The sequence below is a fragment of the Aquarana catesbeiana genome, linkage group LG02, assembly GCF_042186555.1.
Source record: "Aquarana catesbeiana isolate 2022-GZ linkage group LG02, ASM4218655v1, whole genome shotgun sequence".
NCBI lineage: Eukaryota > Metazoa > Chordata > Amphibia > Anura > Ranidae > Aquarana > Aquarana catesbeiana.
In genome coordinates this window covers 355805337-355827805 of record NC_133325.1, presented here as the reverse complement: position 1 = coordinate 355827805, position 22469 = coordinate 355805337, and the positions used below count along the sequence as shown (strand labels likewise).

At 42.2% G+C, this 22469-nt stretch overlaps 1 protein-coding gene across 2 annotated transcripts in view; it reads left to right on the top strand.

The window, feature by feature from the left end:
* The window catches only part of NF1 (neurofibromin 1), a 496399-nt gene that overhangs the window by 447229 nt on the left and 26701 nt on the right, over window positions 1-22469 (top strand). For both annotated transcript variants that reach the window (XM_073615002.1, XM_073615001.1), the window contains 4 exons: window positions 1440-1540; window positions 6093-6235; window positions 6588-6634; window positions 18384-18600. In XM_073615002.1, the coding sequence (XP_073471103.1) occupies window positions 1440-1540; window positions 6093-6235; window positions 6588-6634; window positions 18384-18600 (508 nt within the window). The remainder of the gene's footprint in view (window positions 1-1439; window positions 1541-6092; window positions 6236-6587; window positions 6635-18383; window positions 18601-22469) is intronic.

Here is a 22469-nt window from a genome sequence, read left to right as displayed (position 1 = left end):
AACAGTCGATAATGTATTACAGGCGCAATATCAGCGACTCGGTCCTGAAGATAAAGTGTTACAATGCAAAACGCATCAGTTAGGGTGCTGAATGAGACCTTAATTTAAACTTCAATCGGTACACATGGTGTTTGATGTTCTAAGGCATTATTTTATTATAGCTGTTTTCATGAAGTTTGCAAAAAACTTTTTAGCATGTATAAATAAAATGACCTTGATATAATTAAATTCACATATTTTACACTAATATAGCTCTTCCTCACTAGTATGATAAAAGTCTGCCATAGAGTGACAAATGTTGCTAGAATGAGCAAATGCTATTCATTGTTGCAGCTTATGCATTGCCACCAGGACAAGCTCTCAGAAGGATGCCTGCTCGTGTGATCGCTATAACCACTATCTGAATCAGAACTCCAGCCCCACATTTTACCAAATTAATCAGTCAGGGATGCCCCCTTTGTGCAAGTGCTTCTCCTCTGATGCCTCTTCGCTGTTAATCTTCTGCTGAAGTTTCTTTACTTCCTGTCAGAACTACCTCTGCATCATCCAAATTTCCTCATTAGCAACCCGGCTGTCACGGACTTGCCCACTGGCGTTCTCATGCAGGTGATGTCACTTTTGGGTCCTGTAACGCCCACCCCAGCCCTCTAATGATTGTGCTACTCCCAGAATAAGCTCTGTGTATATTGAAAGTGAACACTGCTTCACCATATTTACTATTTTCACCATATTCAATTCACATTTACTTCACAAAATGACATACAAGTGAACAATTCTAGGTGAACAGTTTCTGCACTTTTAGCAATACATGTATCACTGCTACATCATAAATCAAAACAAAATAGCTTTATGTATTGGGCCATAGCTAAATCATTAAAGTGGTTCTGCTTCCTTAGTGGTATACAGCCAATAGTGCTGAAATGTGTAGAATGCCTTAAGGTTTTTATATATTTGCCTGGTGTCCTGCTTTGCATAGTATGTAAATGGTGTTTCTCTTAGATACGTTGATAAACCTGCAATGTCCAAATACATTTGTCACTTAGTAGTTCTTAAAATGAAACAACCACTATTTATTTCATTACACATGCCTGAAGTTGCATTCTTCTTCACTAAAACAGGATATATTGCAGTAATCTTGTCACAGCCAAACACATTCATCTTTTGCTGATTTTACTGCACTAAACTGAATCTTTGATCTTAACTGCACTGTGGCTCATTAACTGCCAGAGATTATCAAATAAGTAGAAAAACCACAGGGGACAAAATAATTTTTCCCTAATTCCAAAAGATGTTGAGGCTCTTTAACATAACAAAAATTGCAGGTGCGATATTGTATTTTACCCCCCCCCCCCCCCGTAATACTGCTATAGAATGATTCTGCTTTAAATGCAGGCTTTTGGTATGAAATAAGTTTTTACATCACTTTCTTTGTTTTTCAGGCTACACTTGTAAAATACACTACAGATGAGTTTGATCAACGTATTCTTTATGAATATTTAGCTGAAGCCAGCGTGGTCTTCCCTAAAGTATTTCCGGTGGTGTATGTACCTTTTTACTATTTCATTTTTGATTTGTTTTTAAGCACATTTTTTGTTTATGTAGCACTAAATAACATTTTTTTCTAATACTAGTATTGTCCAAAAAAGAAAAAAAGAAAATTTTGACTAATACTTTTGAGTGAGATGAAAAGGGTTGATTCTGGTTTAATATAATTTACTTTCATTACTGTAATCCACATTATACAGTCTGGAAAATAATTATTTGATCCCCTGCAGATTTTGTAAGTTTGCCCACTTACAAAGAATTGAAGGGTCTGTATTTTCTGTCATAGGTGTATTTTAAATGATGGACACAATATCAACCAAAAAATCTAGAAGAAACACGTGATACACATGATACAAATGTTATAAATTGAGCTGTAGTTCAGTGAGTAAAATAAATATTTGATCCCCTACCAACCTACAATAATTCTGGCTCCCACAGGCTGGCTACAGTATGTGCTCATGTGGTACACAAATTAGTCCTATCAATTAACCACTTAAGGACCTGCCTCATTTTGAGATTTTGGTGTTTACAAGTTTAAAACAGTTTTTTTTGCTAGAAAATTACTTAGAACCCCCAAACATTATATATTGTTTTTTTTCTAACACCCTAGAGAATAAAATGGCGGTCATTGCAATACTTTTTTTCACACCGTATTTGCGTAGTGGTCTTTTCACTTTTCACTTTTGAATTAAAAAAATAAGACAACAGTAAAGTTAGCCCATTTTTTTTTTAAATTGTGAAAGCTAATGTTACGGCAAGTAAATTGATACCCAACATGTCATGCTTCAAAATTGCGCCCGCTCGTGGAATGGTGTCAAACTTTTACCCTCAAAAATCTCCATAGGCGACGTTTAAAACATTCTACAGGATGTTTTTAGTTACAGAGGAGGTCTAGGGCTAGAATTATTGCTTTCACTCTAACTATCGCGGCGATACCTCACATGTCTGGTTTGACCACCGTTTTCTTATGTGGGCGCTACTCACGTATGCGTTCGCTTCTGCACACGAGCTCGTCGGGACAGGGCGCTTTTAAAAAAATTTTTTTTTTCTTATTTATTTTACTTGATTTTATTTATTTTTTCACAGTTTTTTAAAAAAAAATGGGTCACTTCTATTCCTATTACAAGGAATGTAAACATCCCTTGTAATAGAAAAAAGCATGACAGGTCCTCTTAAATATGAGATCTGGGGTCAAAAAGTCCTCAGATCTCATATTTGGACTGAAATGCAATAAAAAAATAAAAAAAAATTGTCATTTGAAAAAATTGTCATTTGAAAAAATGTGCCTTTAAGACGTATGGGCGGAAGTGGCATTATGACGTCGCTTCCGCCCTGCTATGGTATGGAGACGGGTGGGCCATCTTAGCCTCACTCGTCTCCATACCCAGCCACGACAAGGACCCGATCGCCTCTGCCGCTGCCGACGGCTCCGGTAAGCAGCGGAGGGCGCAGGAGAGTGGCGGGAGGGGGGCCCTCTCCCGCCGCCAACAGTGATCTTGCGGCGAATCCACTGCAGAGACCACCGTTATCGTAAATACGCCTGGCTCCTGAAGAGATGGATACCTCGCTTGTGGCAGCAGCTGCTGCCATTACCGAGATATCCATCTTCAAAGTGCCAATGTATATGTACAGGAGCCGGTCGCCAAGTGGTTAAGAAGGTGCTCCTAACGACAACTCATTTGTATAAAAAAAAAAAGATTGACACAGAAAAGACACCTGTCCACAGAATCTATTTCTTCCATTCAAACCTTACAATCATGGGCAAGACCAAAGGGCTTCCAGGACAAGATTGTAGACCTGCACAAGGTTGGAATGGGCTACAAGGCCATCGACAAGAAGCTTGGTGAGAAGGAGACAACTGTTGTAGCGATTATTCGCCAGTGGAAGAAATACAAAATAACCATCAATCGCCCTCAGTCTGGAGCCTTATGCAAGATTTCACCTCTTGGGTTAAGGATGATTATGAGAAGAATGAGGGATCAGCCCAGAACTACACGGTAGGAGCTTTTGAGTGATCTCAAGGCCGTTGGGACCACAATCACCAAACAAACCATTGGTAACAAAGTTAGCCGCCATGGATTGAAATCTTGCAGCGCCCACAAGGCCCCCCTCCTCAAGAAGGCACATGTACAGACCCTTCTGAAGTTTGCCAATGAACAGCTAAATGATTCAGAGAAGAATTGGGAGAAAGTGCTGTATCAGATGAGACCAAAATTGAGCTCTTTGGCATTAACTCGACTCGCTGTGTTTAGAGGAAGAAAAATGCTGACTATGACCCTAAGAACACCATCCCCACAGTCGAGCATGAAGGTGGAAACATTATGCTTTGGGTCTATTTCTCCGCTAAAGGTACACGCTAACTTTGTTGCATTGAGGGGCCAATGGACAGGGCCATGTATTGTAAGATCTTGGATGAGAACCTTCTTTCCTCAGCCAGAACACCGAAGAAAAGTTGTGGATGGGTCTCCCAGCATGACAATTACCCAAAACAATACCGCCAAGGCAACAAAAGAGTGGCTCTAGAAAGTCATGGAGTGGCCTAACCAGTCTCCAGACCTTTTATCCTATAGAAAAGTTATGGCGGGAGCTGGATCTTTCAGTTGCCAAACAGCCAAGAAACATTAAGGATTTAGAGAAGATCTGTAAAGAAGAGTGGACCACAATCCCCCCTGACATGTGTGCAAACCTGGTAACCATCTACAAGAAACGTCTTATCTCTGTGATTGCCAGCAAGGGTTTCTCCACCAAGTACTAAGTCATGTTTTGCTTGGGGATCAAAAACTTATTTTACTCACTGAACTGCAACTCAATTTATAAAATTTGTATCCTGTGTTTTTTTTTGGGGGGGGGGGGTTTGATTTGTAATTCTTACATAGTTACATATAGTAGGTGAGGTTGAAAAAAGACACACGTCCATCAAGTCCAACCTATGTGTGTGATTAGGTGTCAGTATTACCTTACATATCCCTGTATGTTGAGGTCATTCAGGTGATTATCTAATAGTTTCTTGAAGCTATCAATGCTCCCCGCTGAGACCACCGCCTGTGGAAGGGAATTCCACATCCTTACCGCTCTTACAGTAAAGAACCCTCTACGTAGTTTAAGGTTAAACCTCTTTTCTTCTAATTGTAATGAGTGGCCCCGAGTCTTATTAAACTCTCTTCTGCGAAAAAGTTTTATCCCTATTGTGGGGTCACCAGTACAGTATTTGTAAATTGAAATCATATCCCCTCTCAAGCGTCTCTTCTCCAGAGAGAATAAGTTCAACTCTCGCAACCTTTCCTCATAACTAAGATCCTCCAGACCCTTTATTAGCTTTGTTGCCCTTCTTTGTACTCGCTCCATTTCCAGTACATCCTTCCTGAGGACTAGTGCCCAGAACTGGACAGCATACTCCAGGTGCGGCCGGACCAGAGTCTTGTAGAGCGGGAGAATTATCGTTTTATCTCTGGAGTTGATCCCCCTTTTAATACATGCCAATATTCTGTTTGCCTTATTAGCAGCAGCTTGGCATTGCATGCCATTGCTGAGCCTATCATCTACTAGGACCCCCAGGTCCTTTTCCATCCTAGATTCCCCCAGAGGTTCTCCCCCCAGTGTATAGATTGCATTCATATTTTTGCCACCCAAATGCATTATTTTACATTTTTCTACATTGAACCTCATTTGCCATGTAGTCGCCCACCCCATTAATTTGTTCAGGTCTTCTCTATTCTGTCTCTATCCTTTAAAATACACCTATGGTAAAAATGATAGACTTTTTAATTTTTTGCAAGTGGGCAAACTTGCAAAATCTGCAAGGGATCAAAAAATAATTTTTCCCACTGTACACTTTTCACACAATTTTTTTCCTTTAAACACCTCTTGTGTAGTGTCAGACCCCAGAATTCAAGGTTTCAGGAGCAAAGAGGATAAAGTAGGCTTGCAACTTGGAAGTGTTTGAAGGGTGTATTCAAACAGTATAAACAGTGGGAATGCTCTATAAATACACAGTACATGCATCTCAAATTTAGTCTCATGTATTTGAAAGCATTTTGCATTTGTCTTGCTTCTGAGTGCAATGCTTTTGTACAACTACCCTTATAAGGGTAGGTGGGGCTTTTCCAATTACTTACCTGTCACTGAAGCTGGTGGCATAGTTCTTTCACCTTTTCACTAACCGGATACATCAGGTAATGCAAGAGGAGTAATTTTGGAAATTGTGAAATACAAAGAGTTCCAAAGGGCAACCCCTTTTCATGGCAACTTTGACATTGAGAAAGGGGTCCTGCACAGACTTGAAACACCAGATTACACTGCAGGTGGCTTTTTTGCATTGTTGTGTGCTGGTTTATTTCTTATGTTCTTTTACAAAAGGAAAGGATCCCTATAGCTGCACATCTGTGTAGTCCATAGGATCGATGTAAGAGTGGCAACCTCAGCCTGTACTCCAGCCAGGCCATGCCCCAATGTTTCACTCCGCCCCTCAGAGCCTATTAATGGGGATTGTATTCTTTCAAGGACATTTTTTTTATTTTTTACATAATGTGAATATCTTTTCTTTTCAGACACAATTTGTTGGACTCTAAGATCAACACCCTTTTATCGCTGTGTCAAGATCCAAATCTCTTGAACCCAATACATGGTATTGTACAGAGTGTGGTGTACCATGAAGAATCTCCTCCACAGTACCAACCTTCTTATTTACAGAGTAAGTTGCACTTTATTAGCATCCAAAAAGCCTACCCACTCCACATAGGAATGGGCTTCCATCTGCGGACATGCACAGATGCCCTTAATTCTTAACGGCATCCCCATGCATCGCAAGTGTGTGCGCATTCATAGCCACCAAAATGCATGGTACTGCAGTATCTTGCAGCACGATTTTTGCACATTACACACAATCTACCCTATTGAAATAAAATATAATCCAACGTACTGAAATTAATGGACTGTCAAAAATGCGGGAATGTGCAGAAACACTAAGCAGTAGTATGCTACAAAAATTAAACCTATAGTAATTTACTTATTTTTGTGCTGATTTTCTGTGTTTGCAATTCTAGGTTTTGGATTTAACGGTTTGTGGAGGTTTGCGGGACCTTTTTCTAAGGTATGAAAACAATTTTGCCAAAAATATAATATACGATCTCCACAAAATATCTTTTGAAATTGACTTCCATTTATGCTAATGTGGTGTTTGTAACTGTCTCCTTTTAACTCAAGAACCATCTTAGTGGTGTTGAGTTTTGGAATTCAGAAAAGTGCCATGTAGGATTGGCTTCTTCTACAGCACTGTACAAAGTACATAGACTTATTTTTTGTTCCCTTTGCAAACATGTATCCCTGTAACACATGTGAGTTTGTGCTGTCAGACCTGTAATTTAGTTATTGCAGTGGATATACAGTAAATTAGTCAACATAAGGATGCATATGTTTATAGTCTAAAGGAGTTCTGGGGAGCTGTAATTTATCAAAGTCCTAAGCTGTAACTTTTACAAGGTGTCGGATACTCATTGGCATAGCAACTTGAAGATATTCAAACTTGCCCCTGTGCCTAAGAATAATTGATAATAAAATTGGTGGCATAGAGGCCCTATAAATCCTAAATGTTGGTGGCATGAAGACTCACACACACCACCTCTCTCACACTGACATGCACACTCTCTCTCTCTCACGCCCTCTCTCGTTCTCTCTCTCACGCCCTCTCTCGTTCTCTCTCTCACGCCCTCTCTCCTTCTCTCTCTCACACCCTCTCTCGTTCTCTCTCTCTCACACCCCATCTCGTTCTCTCTCTCTCACACCCCATCTCGTTCTCTCTCCCTCACACCCTCTCTCGTTCTCCCTCTCTCACACCCTCTCTCTTTCTCCCTGTCTCACACACCCTCTCTCTTTCTCACGCTGTCTCACACACCCTCTCTTTTTCTCATGCTGTCTCACACACCCTCTCTCTCAGAGAGAATGTGAGCGGGTGCAAGCTTCATAAGTCCAAAGACATGCTAGAAGGTCAATTTTCTCCTGTCTAAATTGGCCCTAGTATGTGTATGTATGAATGTGAGTTAGGGTCCTTAGACTGTCAGCTCTTTGAGGGGGAGCGACTGATGTGAATGTGTAATATATATGTGAATAGCTGCATAAATTGACAGCGCTATTGAAGTACCTGTAATAAAATAAATATCTGCTTACTGGCAGTAAGATGGACACTTTCTTTGACCAAATCAGAATCTTTTATTTTCTTGAATATACAAAAAAAAGTTTGTCGTATAGTACAGAACACAAGATCTGTCGTCATTATTATTACATGCAGCTACTGCTAAGTGAACACCAGCAAAAAAAAAAAAGGCTGCAGGGGCATCCCGCTATATATCCCCTATCATTCCAGCTAGGTTCAGTTTTTTTTTTTTTGTTAGTGTCCTTAGGTGATGGACCTCTCATTAAGTGAAATATACCACCTTCTTGAGGAAGTTTTTCAAACTCTGGTGGTGATTCTTCTTTCTGCTGCACCAAAGCCATTACGGCTCCTACTGCAGCTTTTGGATCAGTTGACTCCTTTGCAGAGAATGGGGTACCTTACCTGGACCCTGCCAGATTGAAGAAGCTGGGCCAGCCTGTAATGCTGCTGACATGAACTGGATTTTGCTATAGGCGCTCCCCTTGACATGTAGTGCAATGCATCGAGTCAGCCACAGGATGCTTTAGAGATCCAAGGCGGTGGTCTGACAACAGTAGAGCCCTGACCTTTAAGGCCTCTGGGGAGGGATGTACCTATCGTGGAGGGCGAAGCCAGGATCGTATGCTTTAGCAGTAAGTACAGAACAGCAGACCTTTAAACATACTATCTCTGGGTGCCTTTTTAGTCTCCAAAATTTCCTTGATGTGTGTGAGGCTCAGCAGTTAGCTCCAGCAGGGGTGGTAGTTTATTTACTCAAGGCCCTAGCACCCTGTACTCTGATTGTTGTCCGCAGTCTGATACCCTGCTTTCATCTGGCCTGTCTGCCACCCAAGCTTTCTCTTTCATGTGCAGAGAGGAATTTTCTGGTACAATGTTCATTTTCCCAGGCAGAATTTCAGACCTTATCAAGGCTATAGGTAGCATGAGTCACCCCTGTGCCCCTTCGACCCACCCTTCTGAATCACTCTGAGTTTATCCTTGAGCTGTGCATGTTACACAAAAAGAATGTGGTAGCTGAAGATTATTTTTCCCCTTTTCTTAGAAATCTGATCAGGATATCATGCCTGTAGTGGAGATTTCATCCAAACTTAAGGATACCATAGATACCCTTGTTAAAGTTGTATGCCCCATCTTGGTGCAGTCTTAAGTTTAATTGCCCCAGCTAGGACTAGTCTGGTCCACTAGCTGTTAGAGCCTGTCCTGTATGGGGTCTTGCCTCATCCATAGAAGTTTTTACTCCAAAATGCTTCACTTAGGAGTATCCCATCAAGAAATGTTTTCTAAGTGGGCAGATCCTGTGGGAGATTCATTTCTTGTCCTAATGAGATCCCCACAGTCCCTGTAGTGTATAATTTTGTTTTTAAGGACCTGGTAGACAAAAGATTATAGACCCTCTTTAAAACTTTCCTTTTTTTTGGGGGGGGGGGGGGGGGGCATGCAATGCAACCTATGGCTGCCACTATAACAAACTGCCAGACAATTGCAGTCTAGCCTAAACACGTAGCTCAAAATCCTAGTTAGACTTTTTCCCTACGGTGTTATGCTACAGCATGAATGGCTTTGCAGACATGCTTCACCAGATCTGCAAAATCTGCAAAAGGGGTCTTCTTCACCAGATCTGCAAAAGGGGTCTTCTCCCCATTCACATGTGCAGAATCCTTTGGAATAAATGCTGGTCAGCTGAGCTCCCCATGCAAGAAGCATCTGAGCAGTTACCCTCTGAAGTCCAAAAACCTGTTTGATATCCCTATGGATATGTTCATTAATAGTTTTGCTTGAAAACTGCCTGCTTGGTTATTAGCTCCTTTCTGGGGATTTCATGAACTCAGTTTACACCTGGGAAGGTTACTTACATGTTCCTATCTTTCTGCCTCAATGGCGCTATCTAAATTTTGCATTGGATGGTAAATAATACTGGTTTATTTCCATCCCCTTTGGACTTTTTCACGGCTACTTGGATTTTCACCAAGGTCCTTGTCCTGGTCTTGGCTCTGCTCCATGAGGAGGTTTCATGTTGTGGGATAACCGGCCAATCTCATGAAAAATTACGTCTTTACTGTCCCTGTTATTTAACATCCAGCAGACATCTCAGACTCTTCCTGGAGTTGAGAGCAATTTGGATGTCCCTTCAATGTAGCACTTTTCCATTACACACTTTGCAGACTCTCCATGGGCCCTTCCAGATTATCTTTATCCCTCTGTCCCAAGGGCCATTATTCCATTCCCCTTTCTTGGTTGCTGGTTTAACTGTACAGCTGTACAGGGGCCTATCCAACTCTGTCATCCTACGCTCTTGGAGGCTAAGAAATCAGCTTCTCTGTGATAGTTTACTATCACACCTGAAAAGCCTAATTTGCTTGATGCAAGTCGAGGAACTTTAGTCCTACAGAGTACTCCACGGAACATGTTCTGCCCTTCCTCCAATCTGGTGTGGATCCACATCTAGCATCTTGGCAATTCTGTTTCAGGGGCCCTTGTTCTCTCACTCTGTAGTTAAAGCCAAAAATGGAACTTCTGCTTGAAGTACTGGTTGACAGTACATTTGGCATGTCATTTTTTTTCAGGGGGGAGCGGGTACCCAGTTTTGACAGGCACCCAGCTCCCGCTTCCTCCCCTGGCGCCGCGGAGCCCAAAGGAAGTTCACTTCTCCCCCTTTCCTCCCTGCAATCTTCTGGGACATGTCACAGGTCCCAGAAGATTGCACGGCCAATCACAACGCGTGGCTTGTGCAAGCGCAGTTCACGCCCAGCTGCAAAGCCACAGCCAGGTGCCAACAGTTACAATGCCGGCTCCGCGGAGAGGAGCGAGGCTTCGTGCGCCCGCATCGCTGGACCATGGGACAGGCGAGTGTCTGTTAAAAGGCAGCAGCTACACTTTTTGTAGCTGTTGACTTTTAAATGGGTGGAACTCCGCTTTAAGTTTATTTAGGGTGCGATTAATAAATCTCCCCTTGTACACACTCCTGTGTCTCATTGGGACTGGTGTATAATTCTTACAGCTTTTCAAAGCAGAGATTTGAACCAAATAAGGATATTCCTTTGTCTGACCTTACTCTCAAGGTGTCCTTTCTTGTTGCCATCACTTTTTGCATGGAGGGTCATGGCTTTTATCATGTAAGGAACCCTTGCTAGCATTGCACAAGGACATTTTTTTTCTTGAGACCTAAAGCCTCTTTTCTCCTGAAGGTAGTCTCTTCTTTCCAACTCAACCAGAACATTGACCCTCCTTCCTTATGTCCTGCTTCAAAACACCCAATGGCAATTTCTCTGCACTATCTTGACATAGTATGTGCACTTTACCTCTCTTAGAGCTACTGCCTCTCTTAGGCAATTGAATTCCCCCTTGTACTATCTAAGGGTTCCCTCCTTCTCACTCCACCATTGCTAGGTGGATCAAACAAGTTTTCATTTAAGCTTATAGTTTGATAGGGTTGCTCCCTGCCCTGTTAAGGCTCACTCTACCAGATATGTTAATACCTCATGGGCTTTTCAGCATCAGGCATCTGTTTCTCAGATTTGCAAGCCTACTACCTGGGTTTATGTTCACGTTCTATTGGGTGGTTGTTCAGGGATGCTGAAGGTGCTCTTTGAGTTTGTCGAGCCATCTTGAACTATTGGCGTGCGTTGCCCACCCTATATTTGGACTGCTTGTAGACATCCCAATGGTAATGAATTCAGATTCTGCGTCTGTTTTCTTGGAGCACAGTACAAGACACAGGTCCCTCCTCTCTGTTTTTATGATCCCCCTATTACTTGTTATGAAACTGAGGCTAGCTGGGAGTGAGATGAGGTTATAAAGGGGAATGTCTCTGCAGCCTTCTGCATTTGCCAGTGTGCAGTCACCTGAAGGCAGGTGTATATTTAACACAATGGTAATGTCTACAAATCCTGTGCCCCATCATGTACCCCAAGAAACTGATTTTACTGGCAAGTCAAAAATCCTATTTTAGGACTCATGTTGGCAGGAACCATATTGCTTTTGGAGTGCACGATAAACACAGGTCAGCAAAATTTCATGGACTTTAATTAACCACTTGAGCCCCGGACCATTATGCTGCCTAAGGACCAGAGGTCTTTTTCCAATTTGGCACTGCGTCGCTTTAACTGCTAATTGCGCGGTCATGCAATGCTGTACCCAAACGAAATTTGCGTCCTTTTCTTCCCACAAATAGAGCTTTCTTTTGATGGTATTTGATCACCTCTGCGGTTTTTATTTTTTGCGCTATAAACGGAAAAAGACCGAAAATTTTGAAAAAAAATGATATTTTCTACTTTTTGTTATAAAAAAAATCCAATAAACTAAATTTTAGTCATACATTTAGGCCAAAATGTATTCGGCCACATGTCTTTGGTAAAAAAAATGTCAATAAGCGTATATTTATTGGTTTGCGCAAAAGTTATAGCGTCTACAAACTAGGGTACATTTTCTGGCATTTACACAGCTTTTAGTTTATGACTGCCTATGTCATTTCTTGAGGTGCTAAAATGGCAGGGCAGTACAAAACCCCCCCAAATGACCCCATTTTGGAAAGTAGACACCCCAAGGAAATTGCTGAGAGGCATGTTGAACCCATTGAATATTTATTTTTTTTGTCCCAAGTGATTGAAAAATGACAAAAAAAAAAAAAAAAAAAAATATTTACAAAAAGTCGTCACTAAATGATATATTGCTCACACAGGCCATGGGCCTATGTGGAATTGCACCCCAAAATACATTTAGCTGCTTCTCCTGAGTATGGGGATACCACATGTGTGGGACTTTTTGGGAGCCTAGCCGCGTACGGGGCCCCGAAAACCAATCACCGCCTTCAGGATTTCTAAGGGTGTAAATTTTTGCTTTCACTCTTCACTGCCTATCACAGTTTCGGAGGCCATGGAATGCCCAGGTGGCACAAAACCCCCCAAAATGACCCCATTTTGGAAAGTAGACACCCCAAGCTATTTGCTGAGAGGCATATTGAGTCCATGGAATATTTTATATTTTGACACAAGTTGCGGGAAAGTGACACTTTTTTTTTTTTTTTTTTTTTTTTTTTTCATAAAGTTGTCACTAAATGATATATTGCTCACACAGGCCATGGGCATATGTGGAATTGCACCCCAAAATACATTTAGCTGCTTCTCCTGAGTATGGGGATACCACATGTGTGGGACTTTTTGGGAGCCTAGCCGCGTACTGGACCCCGAAAACCAATCACTGCCTTCAGGATTTCTAAGGGTGAAAATTTTTGATTTCACTCTTTACTGCCTATCACAGTTTCGGAGGCCATGGAATGCCCAGGTGGCACAAAACCCCCCCAAATGACCCCATTTTGGAAAGTAGACACCCCAAGCTATTTGCTGAAAGGCATGGTGAGTATTTTGCAGCTCTCATTTGTTTTTGAAAATGAAGAAAGACAAGAAAAAACATTTTTTTTTTTTCTTTTTTCAATTTTCAAAACTTTGTGACAAAAAGTGAGGTCTGCAAAATACTCACTATACCTCTCAGCAAATAGCTTGGGGTGTCTACTTTCCAAAATGGGGTCATTTGGGGGGGTTTTGTGCCACCTGGGCATTCCATGGCCTCCGAAACTGTGATAGGCAGTGAAGAGTGAAATCAAAAATTCACGCCCTTAGAAAGCCTGAAGGCGGTGCTTGGTTTTCGGGGTCCCGTACGCGGCTAGGCTCCCAAAAAGTCTCACACATGTGGTATCCCCGTACTCAGGAGAAGCAGCAGAATGTATTTTGGGGTGTAATTTCACATATTTCCATGGCATGTTTGAGCAATATATCATTTAGTGACAACTTTGTGCAAAAAAAAAAAAAAAAAAAAAAAAATTTGTCTCTTTCCCGCAACTTGTGTCGCAATATAAAATATTCCATGGACTCGACATGCCTCTCAGCAAATAGCTTGGGGTGTCTACTTTCCAAAATGGGGTCATTTGGGGGGGTTTTGAACTGTCCTGGCATTTTATGCACAACATTTAGAAGCTTATGTCACACATCACCCACTCTTCTAACCACTTGAAGACAAAGCCCTTTCTGACACTTATTGTTTACATGAAAAAGTTTTTTTTTTTTGCAAAAAAATTACTTTGAACCCCCAAACATTATATATTTTTTTAAAGCAAATGCCCTACAGATTAAAATGGTGGGTGTTTCATTTTTTTTTTTCACACAGTAATTGCGCAGCGATTTTTCAAACGCATTTTTTGGGGAAAAAACACACTTTTTTTAATTTTAATGCACTAAAACACGCTATATTGCCCAAATGTTTGATGAAATAAAAAAGATGATCTTAGGCCGAGTACATGGATACCAAACATGACATGCTTTAAAATTGCGCACAAACGTGCAGTGGCAACAAAATAAATACATGTTTAAAAGCCTTCAAAAGCCTTTACAGGTTACCACTTTAGATTTACAGAGGAGGTCTACTGGAAAAATTACTGCACTCGATCTGGCCTTCGCGGTGATACCTCACATGCATGGTGCAATTGCTGTTTATGTTTGACGACAGACCGCCGCTTGCATTCGCCTTAGCGCGAGAGCAGGGGGCGACAGGGGTGTTTTTTTTTTTTTTTTTTTTTTTTTCTTTATTATTTTTTTGCTTTTTTAATCTTACTTTTAAACTGTTCCTTTCATATTTTTTTTTTTAATCATTTTTATTGTTATCTCGGGGAATGTAAATATCCCCTATGATAGCAATAGGTAGTGACAGGTACTCTTTTTTGAAAAAATTGTGGTCTATTAGACCCTAGATCTCTCCTCTGCCCTCAAAGCATCTGACCACACCAAGATCGGTGTGATAAAATGCTTCCCCAATTTCCCAATGGCGCTATTTACATCCGGCGAAATCTAAGTCATGAAATACTCGTAGCTTCCGGTTTCTTAGGCCATAGAGATGTTTGGAGCCACTCTGGTCTCTGATCAGCTCTATGGTCAGCTGGCTGAATCACCGGCTGCATTCTCAGGTTCCCTGTTGAGACAGGAGAGCCAGAGAAAAACACGGAAGACGGTGGGGGGAGGGGGGGCATTCCCTCCCACGGCTTGTAAAAGCAGTCTAGAGGCTAATTAGCCGCTAGGATTGCTTTTACATGAAAGCCGACCGCTGGCTGAAAAGAATGATACCAAGATGATACCTAAACCTGCAGGCATCATTCTGGTATAACCACTCAAAGTCGTGAATGGCGTACCTGAAGACAAAAAAATGGTTAACAATGGTTAACAATAAAGCACAGTAAAGTGTAAATAATTACACACCTGAAAAACAAACATGATAAAACATAATAACAATAACAATAACAATAAAACATTGCAGAATAGAATACAGTAAAAAAGAGCAGAACAATAGAGAGAGAGAGAACAATAAAACAACAACTATTTTTTTTTATTTCATATTTTTTTTTTTTTTACACTTTTTTTGTAACTAACTTTTATAACGGTAACCGGTTCCAGGTTCGGGTCTCTCAAAATGCGATGGCATCTTGGGAGACCCTGTGAAAGTGTGCCTAGTCTGTGCAATGCTGTACCCTACGCTAATACTCAACTAGTGAATGGTAGCGTTCAAAACATTCACCAATGCAAAGACCAGGATTGTCAGGACAGGAGGGACAATAATAGCGGGTGTCACGCCTATATCCGCGCTTGCTGCAGACACGACATCTTTTTTGGGGGGGTTCGTTGGGTAGGGGTACTCGGGAGGACATAAAAATGCCTCTCATGCAGCCGACTGCATTTGGTTGGGGATGTGAATGGGGGAAGTACGGGCGCTGCAGAAGCGGTGGGTTCCCAATTAGGATTGGCGAATGCAGCAGGAAGGGCACTATGGGCAGGACGGGCCTGTGTTTGTCTTTTTGGTGGCAGCGGGACACTACTTGTGCTTGCCACCTCACCAGCTTCAACTGCACTTATGGGACTCGCCACGTCACCAAGTGTTACTGCAGTGCTGGTTTGACTACGACCGGGGTGTACTAGGCCGCTGGCGCTTGCCAGTTCACCAAAACGCTACCAAAAAACGTTAGCGATCGCAGGGATCAGGCCTGACTCTGCGAACGCTGCAGTTATGCGTTTAGTGTTTTGTAAGTGTCAGTGATCGATCGATACTGCACTTGGGTGGGCTGGGCTGGGCCGGGCGGAGGGGCAAAACGCAGGTGCTAGCAGGTATCTGGGCTGATCCCGCTAACACTGCGTTTTTGGGAACCCTAAACTGCTGGTGACGCTAGTATAGATCTGATCGGATCAGATATTGATGCGATCAGATACTATACCACTAAGGGAGGTGTACGGTGCGTGCGTGGGTGTTAGCGGTACTGGCGCTAATCTGACGCTGCCTGGGGCTGGTGCTTGCCAGTTCACCAAAACGCTACAAAAAAAACTGTTAGCGATCGCAGGGATCAGGCCTGACTCTGCGAACGCTGCAGTTATGCGTTTAGTGTTTTGTAAGTGTCAGTGATCGATCGATACTGCACTTGGGTGGGCTGGGCTGGGCCGGGCGGAGGGGCAAAACGCAGGTGCTAGCAGGTATCTGGGCTGATTCCGCTAACACTGCGTTTTTGGGAACCCTAAACTGCTGGGGACGCTAGTATAGATCTGATCGGATCAGATATTGATCCGTTCAGATACTATACCACTAAGGGAGGCGTATGCTGCGTGCGTGGGTGTTGGCGGTACTGGCGCTAACCTGACGCCTGGGGCTGGTGCTTGCCAGTTCACCAAAATGCTACCAAAAAAACTGTTAGCGATCGCAGGGATCAGGCCTGACTCTGCGAACGCTGCAGTTATGCGTTTAGTGTTTTGTAAGTGACAGTGATCGATCGATACTGCACTTAGGTGGGCTGGGCGGAGGGGCAAAACGCAGGTGCTAGCAGGTATCTGGGCTGATCCCGCTAACACTGCGTTTTTGGGAACCCTAAACTGCTGGGGACGCTAGTATAGATCTGATCGGATCAGATATTGATCCGTTCAGATACTATACCACTAAGGGAGGCGTATGCTGCGTGCGTGGGTGTTAGCGGTACTGGCGCTAATCTGACGCTGCCTGGGGCGACGCATATCACCGCCGGGCGATCGGGGGGCTAAACCTTTATTTGGTAATAAACGGCGGGTGCCCTGACACTATAAAAAATAAACGAACTAACCAGCGTCATCCGTAACGGTTATACGGTGATCAGTGGTGAAAGGGTTAACTAGGGGGCAATCAAGGGGTTAAAACATTTATTAGGTAGTATATGGGGGTCCCTGTCACTATAAAACGCTGACGGCGAACCTAAATATTTACCTCACTAACTAGCGTCACCAGCGACACTAATACAGCGATCAGAAAAATGATCGCTTAGTGACACTGGTGACAGGGGGTGATCAAGGGGTTAAAACTTTATTAGGGGGGGTTAGGGGGGTACCCTAGACCTAAAGGGGGGTAATACTAACTGTCCCAACACTGTAACTGTCACAAACTGACACTATGCAGTAATCAGAAAAAAAAAAAAAAAACTGCTGGTGTCAGTTTGTGACAGGGGGGGGGGGTGATTGGGGGGGGATCGGGGGGCGATCGGGGGGGGGGATCGGGGTGTTTTGTGTGCCTGGCATGTTCTACTGTGTGTGTGTGTGTTGGTGCACTCACATAGATGTCTTCTCTCCTCGGGCCGGAACGGAAAATACCGACCCGAGGGGAGATGACATCACTTCCTTTGCTGCTGTTTAGCATACAGCAGCAAAGGAGTGTTTTCATTGGCCGGCGGCGATCGCGAGGGGGGGGCCACGAACGGATGGTCTCCCCCTCATCACCGATCGCCGCTGGACAAAAGACGACCGCCTCGGGCACCGGGGGGGGGTCCGATCGGACCCCCCACCCGCGGAAGGCAAATCACGTACCCTGTACGTGATTTTGCCTGTCCGTGCCACTTTGCCGACGTACATCGGCGTGAGGCGGTCGTCAAGTGGTTAAGCAGTACATATGGCAGTCCAGAAGACTACATTTGAACTTCTTTGCATTGCAGTGTGTTTTTTAGGCACTAGAAATCCTCTTAGGGCCGGTTTACACTGGTGCGATGTCAGAGATCTGATGTGATTCGCACCGCGCTGTAGTGAAAATCGCATGCGATCTTCCTGCCAATGCGATTTCAGCCATAAAGATTGTATGGCTGAATTTGCATCAAACTTGCACAGCACCCTTTCTTTTTCTTTTTTTTTTTTGTCTGCAGCAGAATCAGATCGCATGAGTGTTCACACCCATGCGATCCGATTCCTGTACGAGTTTGCAGATCGCACTTATTTGGGGGTGTCATTAACTTTTAACTGACACTCCTAGCAGTTCGCATAGGGCAGTGTGAACTGCTGCCGGGAAATGTGCGATGCGGACTCTGCAGTGGATTTGCAGGGTTCCCACATTGCAGCAATGTGAATCGGCCCTTAAAGTGCTTTTAAACAGCAGACAAAGAAGGTCAAACTGTTTGTTTGTTTTTCTAGGCTAAAGCTGCATTTTAAATTTGAACAGAGCTGCCTATGTTTGAATTTGAAACGCAGCATTTGACTAGCACTCCTATTGACATGAACCCTTACTGTGTATGCATCACTTAGATCTGATATTTGGGCAAGCATGCTGGGATCATACTCAATCTGTTCTTTGCAAAAAATGTTTCAGTGCTAGAATGCTTATATTTGGATGGGAGCTGTAATTTTGTTATGTTAATCTAAATCCCTTGTTTTTTCAGCAAACGCAGATACCAGACTACGCAGAGCTGATAGTGAAATTTCTCGATGCCTTGATTGACAAATACTTGCCTGTAATTGATGAAGAAGCCAGTGAGGAGTCTTTGCTGACACCTACATCTCCTTATCCTCCCGCTGTGCAGAGCCAACTGAGTATTACTGCGAACCTTAACCTTTCAAATTCCATGACCTCCCTTGCCACTTCCCAGCATTCCCCAGGTGAGTGTCAAATCTATGCTGGGTTCTTGAGATGTATTTTGCTGTATGTCAACTTGAGTGCAGCTATAGAACTGTAATGTAGGAAAAAAAAAACACAAGTGCTGATGGGTGTAAAAATATTTAATTTCTGATTGAAGATAAATGCCTGAGCACCTTTTTTTATTTAATAGTGCAATTTCTGTGCCATAAATTTGGGTGGGCACGTGCAGGTGTTTTGTTCATAACAGCCATACTATTTCATTTTTTATTCTTTTTCCGACATTCACTAGATAAATTAGTGGTTTGCTATAGGTAGCATCTTGATTTTAATATAAAATAAACATTTTTTAATGTTATCCCCATTATTATACCCATTTTTGTCTTTTTTTATTTTTTTTTCCTATCTTTCTTTTAATTTATTTTTTTATTTTTGGGTGGGGGGAATATTTACTCTTATTAATTAAGCAGTTGCCTAATATTTTAGTTTTAAGCAAAAAAAAAAAAACATAGCATCAGTGTAATGCAAACCTATACTTGTTTTGGTCTTTAATGGTGACTCTGAGGTTTCTTCATCAATTACCAATTGCCTTTTGTGACAAAACAGATTGTTTTCACACACCGTTGGCTCATCACATAAGTTGTAATTACATAATGCCATACATGTTGTGTCTCATCCATGTAGTGTTTTATTTTCCACCATTATTCATATTCTTTGTGTGTGTTTTTTTTTTTTTTTTTTTTTTTTTTTTTGTATCCCCCACCCCTTTCATTCTGTGTCTGTGAAGCTTCTCTGCCTTGCTCTAAATCTGCAGTTTTCATGCAGCCGCTCCCTCATCAAGGTACTTCCTTTCAACCTCTATGCACGAGTTCAGTGTCATGTACAATAGCTTTGAGCGCTTGGCATGAGCATTTACGTACTAACCTTATACCACCTGGGAGCAGCGCACAGTAGTAGCTTTTGCAAAAAAAAAAACACAGGCAACACAACTTTTTGCATTTCAATAGTCTTGTTTATAATTAAATTTTAAAATCACATGGGTGTTTTCATTGCTGTATTTTAGAAACAATGCACATAAAACAAGACAGGACTTAATACAACACAATGTAGTAACCTGATACATGCTGGGTTCTTAGATGTATCTTGCCTTCATCTAGATTCACATACTTTCTGCAAGCACTCTACATTTAATTTCTTAAAAAAACTATCTGGATATGATTACCTTAACATCTTCACAGCAGCAAAATGTTTCATTTTCCTAAGCTGCAAAGCCACGCCATGCAGGCATATTTATGTGTCCTACAAATCAATTTGTTTACATGCTGGGATTAGTACAGTTCCCGCTACTGTTCATGGCCACTATAGATGTAAGTGTTGAAAGTCTCAAAACCCTGCGCCAGAGACACAACCGCTGTGCTAGGTTCTATTAGACATGCGGCTCTTACACCTTGAGAAGCCAGAAAGTACAGGGGGTAGCAGTACTAAACCCAGCATGTAAACCTAATGGTTTGCAGGACCTAGAAGTATGCCTGCAGACATTTGCTTCATTGGAACAGGAATGTTTGCTGCTGTAAACCTGTTAGGGTTATCATGCCAGAGTTGGGCTTTAAGAATTTGGAAAAAGCTAATCAGTATAGTTTCTCTTTAACTGTCACTTTGTGTGTTCTTTTAAATTTTGCTCTTACTCATCCACTTTTATGTGTTAACCTCAGCTTGAGTTATTGAGCTTTGTAAATAGGCTTTCTGCAACAAATGATGTAACGATACAGTGGAAAAAGGAGTCTAAAGCTTTGTTTGCTTGATATATTGGTGCATAACTTTCAGGTACATATACAATATTTCATTTTTACCTGAATGAGAACAGACTTTGTTCTAAAATTGTTAGGTCCAGACCATAATAAGGGGGGGACATATGTACAAAACTACTACAAATTTTCCTGTAAAGGCCCTGCAAGTACAGTAAATTTCCTGTTGATCTGCTAGAAATGCACTAAGGTCTCAGATCTCTACAACATAGAGGCTAATCAATCTGCAGTCAGTGATAATTAAGAGGGCTGTTTGGGATAACACAGCTCTGAATTTCTGACGAAAACAATATATATTTTTTTATTTTGCATGCTATCAAAAAATTTGACAAAATGCTACTTATAGTATATTAACAGACCAAAAGGGAGAAAAAAAAAAAAAGAAATTCGTTGTTGGGGTGTACATTCACGTTAACCATAATAGAGTTTTGTCACCCTCCCGGATCTGCAATGTGCAGGAGGTGTGTGAATCACAAGACTGACTAAGATTTTCAAATATTTTAGCTGGTAAAATAGTTCACATATTGACATATTCAATGGTGTGTACTAGACTTGTTGACAATTGAAATGTGTGATTTAGATTTCGTTTCTCAGCATACCAGCTTCTTGCACACGTATGATGTGAACATGTTTAGGGAATTGTAGCGCAGCACAAGAGACGGAGTTTTGTCCCCTTATATCTGAACACATTTAAAAAATCATTGGTGGTAAGACCTCTGCCCATCCTAGATGGTGCCAGGACCCCCAGCTGATAATCCTACATTTGCCCAGACATGAATAAGGGAGGGCTGGTCAGGTCTTTCAGAGATATTCTGAAAAGATGAGAAATCTGCCAGCAAAATTGAGTGCTTTACACACCAGCAGAGCTCATCTACCCCTTAAATAATGTACAAAACCACTATACGTTTTTCTTTAAAGGGATCTATTTAATCCCTTTACTGACATCAGTGCCTAAGAGCAGACACCACAGAACACATGTATGTACCTTTGGCCGCGTACGAATGTGTTCTCTCTGTGGCTCCGCCTATCCTGGTCACGCTCAGGAAGTGGACTCTAATTCACTGTAACGCCAAAACCCTGGCATTCTTATTGCTAAGAAAGGAGCATGTTTCTGTTTGCTGTGCTACCCCAGCGAATGGTATGCGAGCAGGGTTAGTGCTAGAACTGTAGATTTGGAGCAAAAGGGACACCCTGCTTCTCTGGGTCACAAAAAACATATTTATTGCAGTAATATATGTGTGCAGACACTGTGTGATGCCTGCTTTAACTTGGCTGCTGGTATTTAAAATTCACATTTAAGGGGGTGTAATATTCAAAAGACCACTTATCTTCAGCACAAGAAACTTAGTTTAAATATGCGATTTACCCCAAGGTTAGCACAGTCTGGTTGTTTGGCAGCTCCCAGCACATGTGCAGCACTCCAACAGGTCTTTCTCCCATTTCCCACGCCCAATACTAAGCGCTTCCTGTTTTATGTGCTGCTTCCATGAGGCTTGCTAACCCAGTAGGGACTGGAGTCCCCGTAGTCGGGAGTGGATGTCCTTTTCCCACCAGAATGTCACTCCGGATCTCCAAAATTCCAGGTCCCAGATAAGTCTCTACTAACACTGAGAGGACTGGGAGTCAGTCCTCTTCTTTACATGACTACCCCAAATTTCCCTCACCCATCACAGGTGAGACCCCCGAGTACACAATTTTCCTTAAAGGGACCATAAACCAAATATTGAGATGGTGAGTGTTCACACTCACCAATGTTGGGAATGTATGGTTTTCAATTTTTTGGGGATAAACCAAAAATGTAACTTACTGCAGCTTTTACAAACCTTAACTGTGGTGGCTGCATTAATTTTCTTTTTTGTAGCCTTTTTTTTTTTTTTCATTTGTTTTCACTAGGTGATCTGCCCTGTATCACTTCCTTTCTAAAGTCACCCATAGACAGTTCGAATCTTGGCCAGTTCAGCAGGAACCGAGCGAGATACGAACCATGTATGGACAGGCTGAATGTACCCAAGTTGATTGATCGATCAACTTTGGTACTACCAGCCTGTCTGATTATATATGCAATTATTGCTAACGGCTGTTATAGC